The sequence below is a fragment of the Habropoda laboriosa genome, unplaced genomic scaffold, assembly GCF_001263275.1.
Source record: "Habropoda laboriosa isolate 0110345459 unplaced genomic scaffold, ASM126327v1 scaffold983, whole genome shotgun sequence".
NCBI classification, from domain to species: Eukaryota; Metazoa; Arthropoda; class Insecta; order Hymenoptera; family Apidae; genus Habropoda; species Habropoda laboriosa.
The window spans coordinates 60,775-70,930 of NW_017101081.1; the positions used below are offsets into that span (position 1 = coordinate 60,775).

Below are 10,156 nucleotides of genomic sequence, written 5' to 3' on the forward strand. Positions count from 1 at the left end.
ACGAGGCTTTTTGTCGTAGACTTTCTTTCTACGTGCATCGTGTCGCCTATACATTTTAAAATTAGTTTAAGCGTTATCGGTTAAAAGGAATAAATATATCTTTGTTACCCACTTGGCGAGTAATTATTTTACACCACGTCACTTCCAAATGCTTATATTCCTTTGTTCTATCCGATAAAAAATTTTAAAAGATTTCCAACTTCATTCGACAATTTGGTCTTTATATTTTTATTACTACGTTCTTTGATTTTTATATTATATAGTGCAGGTCATTTTTCGACTTCGATGATAAATTTTTCTGTATCGAACATTTCTCAGATTTCTACTGCTCACTGCCGTATAGTCAAGTTGCATTAAAACGCATAATTCCTATTTCGACGGAGAACGCGCTGCGTGCAAAACGCCCGTGTAGTCCTGGTCGTAGGACAAAAAGGGACCAGGGCTCGACAGAGCGCAGTCACTCGCCTTATCTTATCTTTGTTTATGACCCACATACCAGCGGTTGCCGTCCGCTGCACGTGTACCATACTCCTACGCCTGTCATTACCCCTACCTTGTCTACCCAAGTGCGCTCCAGCCGCGGAGCGCTCAGTCTCACTCGAGCCGAGCTAGTGAATAGATGTGTCCAACCTACCTAGTACCAAGCGATCAGTGCGTGCAAGCTTTTGTTACGATATCCCGAATTTCATTGTAACAAAAACGCCTCCACCGGCAATTATTCAATTCGCAAGACAGGATATCCTGCGATTTCACTCATTTACCACAACCTGGTAATATCTAAAATCAGCGCCTATAAACTAGTGACGAGCCGTGATTTTCTACAACATGCACAATAATCCTACCGCAACGTCCGATGAACTTCATGGTACAAAACAGGTATCTACTAGCATTTTAAAACATTAATATTTGTTGTCACGAATAACGTTCAAAAATTTTATTAGAAGAAAAAGTATCGAAAACGGGTTCGTAGAGGTGGCATAAAGCGGCGGGATAGAAGGTTACGAGCAATCGCCAAGAAATTGGAGGATGAGCTCGCGCGTAAATCTGCCGACAAGACGCCCGACACTCCAGTGGAGATGCCAGACATTCCAGTGGAGACGTCAGACATTCCAGTGGAGGCACCAGACCTTCCAGTGGAAGCACCAAACCTTCCCGAGCCAGAAGTCATCACGCTTACTGTTAGTGACGATGTGACGTCGCGCGACAACGTGGAATTAGCATTAAGATAGTATAAGGCTAAACGAAGTATATAACCATTTATAACCTTAACCGTGCAGATATAATCGTAAGATATAATCATTTATAACCATAGTCTGTAGCTCTAGACTCTTAAGCTAAAAAGCCAACCATCGACATAACGCAAACACCTGCCAACATCTGTACTGCGAAGACATTCCAGCTTTAGATAAGATATGCCAATCGCCTAAGTGACCTCACCTAAATATCCGTGGATACCGACACCATGAGAACATTCCAACCACCGATAAGCCAACCGCCCGACAGCATTACCTAAACATCCGCTGTGATCGACTGAGCGCGAACACGTCAATGTTGTTAATTCCGTGGATTTAACACTCTTTAGGGGCGTGCTGGTGTAAGTTTTATACCGTCGCACAAGTATACCGTTTAGGTGAGGGATTTAATATGTTAAAAGACACGATTTATAGAATTTTTAACATCGACGCAAAAATTTTGCTGGTTGTACAGAGACTGATCTTAACTAGTAATTGGTTTCCTATATATCTATAACTTACGGTCTAAAGCTAGAGGGGTTGGTGAGTAAGGGTGCAATGATCTAGGCTAGTTTGTTCGAGTGTGTAATACGCGGAAAAGTTAGTGAACAATAAGGTGACTGACGCTTGCTTTAGGTGAGCTTTTACACCTCTCCTATTTAAGAAATTTTAATTATGGAGCAAAATTTGCTTTAAGATAAAATTTTCGTGGTTTGACAGAAAAATGTGGGTTTGGTAAAGATCTATTGAAAGAAACATTTCTAGATTGTGTATTTGGAGCTGGTGTTTGTTGTCTAATTTCGTTATTTATATTTATGTTTTCCGAAAAAACTTGGTATCGTACGTTATGCTCCGGTTGCTGTCTATTAATTATATCATTACGTGTACATTGATACAAATATTCGAAGTACAAGATTTAAACACTCTAAGCAGGCCGCATTTTCGCAGTATTAGAATTATAAGTATTAAAGCAGCAAAATATCCTATGAATCGTGTACTCTCTCCGATAGTTTCTTTCCATGCCTTTGTCCGTGTTTAGTGTTTAAATTTAGATATTCTGGATTCAAGTTTGGCTATCGTAATACCTGTTTTTTTTTTAATTTCAGTTAAGGGTTGTTTATTTGCAATTGTGTTCATGTGAATATTAGAAATATTAACATTGTTTGATGCCAGTATATCTTTTAGTTCTTGAAAATTGACGATTTTATTTACAAAAATTAAAACCTTTTGTTCATATTTAGAGTATTTTTTTGGACATATTGTAATAGAATCTGTTTTGACCATACAATGATTATTAAGTGTTAATAATTGCGTGCCATGATGTATAATGGTTTGAGGTGTAGAATTGTCGCATAAAACCTTCGGGTTCGGGTGAAATAACTATCCAACTGTTTCCTTTTTTTTTTGTTACGGCACCCCGGCCCCTCGGACAGGAGACATTTCCTATCCGGGATTAACTTAACACATTGGCGACGGATGACGCGTATACGCGTCATTCAAGTTCTTTACTTGGGTACGGATGACGCGTTTTCGCGTCATAGATATCTTCATATATTTCTCCCAATATAAATTTGTAAGACGTTATCAATGGTTCGATTTCTCTTCAGAAATTCTCTTCGAATTGAAAAGAGTATTTATGATTTTAATTTTCTATTATATTCCGCAATGATTGATACCGTGATTGTATTTACAACGTTAGCGTGATGAGGTACAAATTCGACGCTTGGACGTTGCTTCAGACCATAGTGACAGATTTCAAGTAACTCTGTTTATATCAGAATAAGATATTTCTTTAGGGTTGGTACAGTGACCCTGCATTGACAGGGCAAGAGTAAAATCTTTTAGTCTCTTCTTGGCCTTTGCAACTATTGTTGCGTCGCACGGAGACACACGGATATCTCACGAGCGTCGCTCGAAGGTACTTCTGTACCTGCGAGTGACCATCGGCGAGAGGGTGGTTACCTTTTCTTCAAAATACAGACTATGATTAACCAATAGCATATTTCAACCACCTCTCTTCGCCAACTCGATACATGTCAAACAACTTATCCGCGGGTCTCATCCCCCGAACGCATTGAGTCCGATGAGAGACTCAAGTCACCTCACAACCAAAAGGTCTCAGATTACGAATAAACATCACCTAAGGAACAACGAAAAAGAACAGTGTCTGTATCCATTTTCAACGAGGTTCAGAATTTTTAATTCAAAGCTGAACCATAGCGAGCTCAGAACCGCACAAGGTCGAACGCTCGCAACAACTATCGTATGTGTTTCTGAGCAGTCAGTGCTTTCCTGTGTTTGAATAGTAAAAATTTTATTTGTTATATTTTTCTAAAAATCCAAAAAATGGAGGAAGAATTCCTTTCGGATATCTGTGAAGACTTTATCAGACGTCGCTGAAAATGACAGTGAAGACTCTGTATTGTACCGTTACGACGAAGAGTGGGTTTATTACGTGTGCTTTCCTCGTCGTCATCAAGTGAATCTTTATTCATTGGGGATGATTTATTTGAAAAAATTGTGCTTGAAACAAATTGTTATCATAACACAAATAGCCACAGATATAAAAATCCTGCACATAGATCTAAATGGGTCGATGTCACAGTCCCGGAAATAAAGAAAGCATTTGCCCTTATAATAATTATGGGCTTAGTGAGGAAAAACAAGATACACAATTATTGGTCCACAAATCCACTTATAGCAACTTCAGTTTTTGGCAATACTATGAGTAGAAGAATAATATATATGTATTTCTTAACAAATAATAAAAAGGTTGAGAACCTCTGACGTTTGCACTTTAAAAAGTATACATTTTTACGCACAAAAGTTATTTACACCTTTCCCCAAAATTCTTTTGTGAAATATTAATTAGTTAAAAAGTTATGCCAGTTATTTCCAGCGTAACGCGATTACAAGGAAAGACGCGAAATCGCCCCGTACCCCGTCGCCAATGTGTTAAACATCCGGAGGGCCCGTTCGACGTCTCCGCCTTTTCTCAGGATCCGTCCATTCCCGTTTGCGCTCAGCGGCCTCCTTCTGCAGCATCACTTGCTCGCAGAAAGAGGCCGTCGCGTTCCAGGACTCCTCGCTCGCTAACATGGCCTTAACAAAGGCTGGCGGCGAGAGGTCCCGGCCGATCTTCTGCACCAGGACTCGGCGATCCACCTCTCACGCGGGACACTCCGCGAGGGTGTGTTGGACCGAGTCCCGGAGACCCTCCTCACAGTGGTAGCATCCGTCCGTCGCCTCCTTTTTGATCCGGTTCAGGTACTCCCCGAAGCAACCATGCCCGGAGAGCACCTGGGTCACGCGGTAGATGATCCGCTCCCAGCCACGGCCCATCCAGTCATTCAGACTCGGGAGAACCACCCCGACGACGCGCCGGCCAGTTCTGCCTTCCAGGTACGTCTGTCGGGCCTGACGCCTCAGCACCCCGACCTCTGACCCCGACAGGACCGCCCCGCCCTGACGGAGTTCACGGAGACCCTCATAAATGAGCGCGTCTCCCTCCGCCAGGTACTCAAAGGAGACGAGTCCCGCCAGAGTCATCGCCGCCTCGAAGGAGACCGTGCGATACCCACGGACGACTCTGATGGCCACACTCCTTTGTACAGGGTGTCCCGTAACTCCTCGAACACCCGGAAATGGGAGGTTGCTGGGGTGACTCTGAACAACTTTTTCCTTTACCAAAATGTTGTTTGAAACTTCATTTTTGGATTATTAACGAAAAACACTGGTCAATCAGAGCGCGCGTAGAGCTCACGCTCAGGGACGGAGAACAGAGGCTCACCCGCGCGCGATCGAACAAATGCGTACGTGACTTCTTGGTTATCGATCGCTGTCAAAAAAATTTGACTTTACACCGCTATTTTTATAAGGCTTAGAGAAATGGGTTTTTGCCATCATTCCGACATTTGTATAAATTTTTGAAAAAACTGCAATTAGTCGGAATCGCGAAGAAAATAGCGAAGGTCGTTTTTACAACTTTTTTATCTGAGCTCGTAATGAAAATGTAAAAAATACGTTTTGTAGATCTATGCCAATTATACAGACGCTAAAAATTTCATCGAAATCGGTGGATGGAGACACAAGCGACAGGCATCGAAAGATGTAAGAATCTGCAGATTTATTAGAGTTCTAGGCCGAAAGTCATAAAATAGTGCGATTTTCACAATCTTTAACCGTTTGTAGCTCATAGCCGATTTCCATGAAATTTTCAGCGTGTGCATAATTGACATAGATCTACAAAACGTATTATATATGCTTCCCAATTTTTCGTCGTGCCAAGTAGTCAGGGTATTGACGTTTACATAATTTCTTTTGATAGAGTTTGGTGCACGGATCGAACTGTTCTATTGTAATGGGTGCGTACATACTTTTGTCGTTATTCATGATTATATAACAGGGGTGGTCGTAGCGCGGTTCGCGAGCAATTTCAATTTGATGCACTATTACCTCGTAAAAAGCACTGAATTTGCAGTCGTCAAAAAGTGTCGGTAACCGCAATTTTCTATTATCCGAATATTTAATAAGATTTCTCAACACTTATTCACTTACATCTGTTGTCTCTCTTTTCCTTTAATATGTTGTCCGTTGAAAAGTATACACCTTTCCATTCTTCTTAAGAAGTCTCTTTCTACATTTTTTAACATTTGTTGAGGTATAGTTTCACATGCGTCAGTGATTCTTCTCTGCAATTCGTGAATATCATTTACGAGTGTATCATAAACAATTTGTTTTAAATATTCCCAAAGAAAACAGTCGCATGCCGAAAAGCCCGGCGACCTTAAAAGCCATAGTAATCGAAGCAAAATTGTTTGTATGGATTGATATAATTTCGGTAAAAAAATACTATTTGTGCGACTTTTTTCTCTGTCGTCTCTTGCTGTCACAGCGGGACGTGCTCTCGAATAGCTTTCATCTCTACCGTCACCATAGATGACGTACAGGATAAACCTTGCACCTAATATATTTTTGTGTCCAGTGTTCTGAAATACCGATCGTGTAAAAAATTAGAGTTTTTGTTATGCTCCCTACGATACAAAGCGGTGAGTTTAGGAATTACATACAATCCAACCATCAAAGATGGTATAGTCGACAGATGTAAAAACATCCTCCTTTATTAAATTTGCATATAAAGATACGTACATATATTGGATTGCTTAGGTAGAACTGTTCATAATCTTTTGACAGCAGTAAAACACGCGCATGTGATGAATCATCTACTAATAAACAATTACGTTATTTTTTATTTGTAATTTCATAGTTACGTTTAATTCTAATTCCAACCACTACTAATGTTGTAATCTTATTCTATGCTGAATCGATAACGTTGGTAGCGACACAAAAATGGTAAGGGTCTTCTTGGTCCTAAAGTCCCGGACAAAAAGTCCCATAAGATGCAAGGTCTGTCCTGTACCTCCGTGTGTGAATGTACACACGACCAAATTGATCGTTTTGCGCGATTCAGTTCTTCAAATGACCGTTCCTAAGCGTAGAGTGCGCTTCAAAATAAGTAGTTACAGCAGTAGTCTTGCTTGAAAAGATATATGACTACGGAAGGCGCAAACACCAGAAGTCCAATTTTCTCAATAAATATATTTTCCATATTATTGCAGCGTTACACACAAGAGAATCAAAAAGAAGTTCACATCTACTTTTCGCATTTTTATATCCTCGGCCTTAAACTATATTTTAACCTAGATCGTAATCTCTCTTAATCCAACTTACAACTAGTGATTATACATATAAGAACTTTATTACTACACTGGTTGAGTGCCACTACATAGTTTTGGACGTCAGTATTTCAGTCGGTATTAAATATTTTATATCACATTTGAATCATTCCTAACATAATTCAAAATGATATAAACAATTGAAAAGTTTCAGTACATAAAATTAGATTTCAACGTTTTAAACTTAACAACAAAAAGGTGGTAAATGCTGAATTTAATAAGTTATAAAAATTGCGCAACATGTTTTATAAGTAAAAAGTCAAATTTTAAATCAGAGATTGTACTTTTTTATCTTGAGACTTTCTAACCCATTGTAAAGCTGAAATAAAATTATAATTACATGTAAATAACATCAGTAGACTAATATAAATAAAAAGAAAAAAGAAACAAAGAAAATAATTACATTTCTCTGGTGTTTCCCATAAAGTGCTGTCTTCTGTGACTATGATTCTCATCTTTTATTGCTAGATAGTGTCCTACTACTTCCAGTATGAATAGTCATAGGTAATGTTGATTTATTTGTTTCATAACCACTGCCCTCTTTCTCTACAACAATATGTACTCCTTCAAATATTATATTGAAAGAAAATAAAATATTAGTTTATTACCAATTATCTGTACCTAAAAATTTGACATTTCTAGTAGACCTTCCTCTGGCATTACTTTCTTTTGAAGACATATTATTGATCTAACTGTATAAATCCATTTTTTCTTTATCATTAGTACTGACTTTAAGAGAATGTTTTCTTCTTCTCCGCTCTAAAGGAATTTTACTTTCCTTATGTTCTGATTCTTGGATACTAATAGACATTTTTTTTAAGGATTTTCTCTTAACTATAGGTGTACTATTTGTTGTAACAGTTCTATTTCTTAAATCTCTTATACTTTCATCATGTTCACTTATTTCTTATTTGTCACTTATAGAAATATGTTTTTGTAATTGTTTCTTAATGTATTTGAATTTGCTTCATCTGTAAATTTTTCAATGGTGAAGTTTTATACAGAATGTCAACACTTTCATCGAAAAAATTTTTGTCTTCTTAAACTTTTCCTTTGTGATGGTGTGCTAAGATTTTTATTTAATTCTATTCTTGGCAATGGTGTTGCAGATTGTACTCATATAGTTGACTTTTTATTAATATTTTTAATTGCAGAATTTTTCGATACTAGGTATTTAATATTCTCTTTAGATTCTTCAAAACTATTATCATCAAAAGTAAGTTGTTTTTCTGCCTTAATTATTACTTCATCAGGGTTGTGGCAATTAAAACTATCTATTCTTGATAATACTACAGTCAAATACATTTTTGTACATTTCATTTAAAATTATATGATCATCAAAATCAACTTTATTTATTGATTTCATACAAGATTCTATTATGGTTACACTCTTTGATGGCTTCAATATTCTTTTTCCTGGTGTTTGATCAGAATTAGCATATCTGCCAGTTTAAGGAAGGCATCTACATAAGTATCATCCAACAGCATCTTTTGTGTTTTACACATTTGGCTTACTTTTATTATAATTAATGGACTTTTTATCATATGTTATTTGCTATAGCACACATCATGTACCATTTCACATGGGACCACCGTTGCTGTGCATTTGCATTAATTTTAAGGATTCAGCAAAGTTTGATGTACCTCAGTGTATATATGCGGTGTTTACTTTATCTACTTTTACGATTTTTCAGCCATCTACGATAATATGATACATAAAGTTGTTAACAAAGTTTATCTGTATAAAGTGGACAACATAAAATAGCAACAAATATTTTTTTGAAGAAGTTTTTTTTATAATAAAAATAGCATCACATTGTGTGAAAAAAAATTCTAATATATAATTCTGTTTAACCACATAATTCTGTTTAACCACTAAAAGATTTTGTTGCCCACTCAACAGGTAAATTTTTATTAACAGTTTATTTTCTCATATCACAAATGATTAAAAAAGCATACGAACTGTTGGGATAAATACACTGTATAATAATAGACTTTCAGGTTGTATTCATACATTATTTCTATGAATATTTGTATATTATTTATTAATTTTTGTCAACTGATTTCTATCTTTCATTTTGAAAATTTGTTTGTTATTTATGTTACACTCCAGAATTTTTTAAAGGATCTTCTAACATATGTATGTAATATATGTAATGTATGTAAACATGTGTATATTACAATAGGTTGTATTTTAAGATAACATTTCCGTATTTTCTAATTATCTAAATGTTTATTACGAAGCAGAAATATACGTACAATTTCATAATCTATACACAGTACTCCAAACTTAACAATCAAACTGTGTCACTGTATTCTATAAAAAGAAATAACGAAAAAATATTATATGATAAATATAGGGTCGAAACGTGGTAGGTATGTATGCGCGCGCGTGCTACACAAGGTAAGTACATATGTATGTAAGTACTTACTAGTTACTCGTGTAAAATTCATATAGAAGCTGTTTTTCAGAAATTGTAGGGTTAATGGTTAAATTTTTTATTAAATGGTTCGTTGAATTTTTTGCAGATGTTTTTTCTTTTTCTGATCTTTAAAGAACTTCGGGACATTGTAATCATAAATCAAACAAAATATTTAGCAAAGAATACATAAATATTTGAAAGAGAAGAAGCAATATTTGAATACATTAAAATGAAAAGAATATTAAAATAACATTCAAGTTGTAGAACATAAATTAATGCATAAATTAATTTTGACATACCAACCAAATTATGGGGTGATTAATTTGCATGGTGCATTTTAAATTATGTGATAGAAAAAATGTCCAAGACAAATATTCTTTGTTTTTAAGGAAATTATTATAAAATACATAGATTTATGAACCATTCCATTTAGAAAAAGGAAGGAAGAGTAGCATCATACTACCCCCTTGTAAGCCATAAGGATATTTTATTTATTCCATAAGAATTTGAAATACCATTTAATGTTAAAGAAGATTTTACAGTTATCCCTAATAGTTCCCAAGAAAAGCAACTTGTAACTCTTTATGTAGATCATACTGTTTATTATATTACAATTATATGTTTACCACATAATATGTATATTATATTATGTACATGCAGGTAACAAATAATAATATATAATATGGCAGGTATAACTCAAAATGAATTTTAAATCTGTGTTTAGATGAAACCCATTTCATTTTCCCTAAGGAATAAAACAGGTTAA

At 36.1% G+C, this 10,156-nt stretch overlaps 1 protein-coding gene across 1 annotated transcript; it reads left to right on the top strand.

The window, feature by feature from the left end:
- Positions 1–605: 605 nt before the first annotated feature.
- On the top strand, positions 606–1,822 carry LOC108578021. The gene is made up of 2 exons (XM_017941266.1): positions 606–876; positions 942–1,822. Exons 1-2 carry the CDS (start codon positions 826–828, stop codon positions 1,227–1,229), a joined length of 339 nt encoding a protein of 112 aa, XP_017796755.1. The 5' UTR covers positions 606–825; the 3' UTR covers positions 1,230–1,822.
- Positions 1,823–10,156: the final 8,334 nt, after the last annotated feature.

What these genes read in the sequence shown, in the direction of transcription:
- LOC108578021 (XM_017941266.1), top strand. Translation starts at nt 826, where the DNA reads ATGCACAATAATCCTACCGCAACGTCCGATGAACTTCATGGTACAAAA. An exon ending in AACTTCATGGTACAAAACAG is followed by an intron (nt 877 to 941) that starts GTATCTACTAGC and finishes AAATTTTATTAG; the next exon opens with AAGAAAAAGTATCGAAAACG.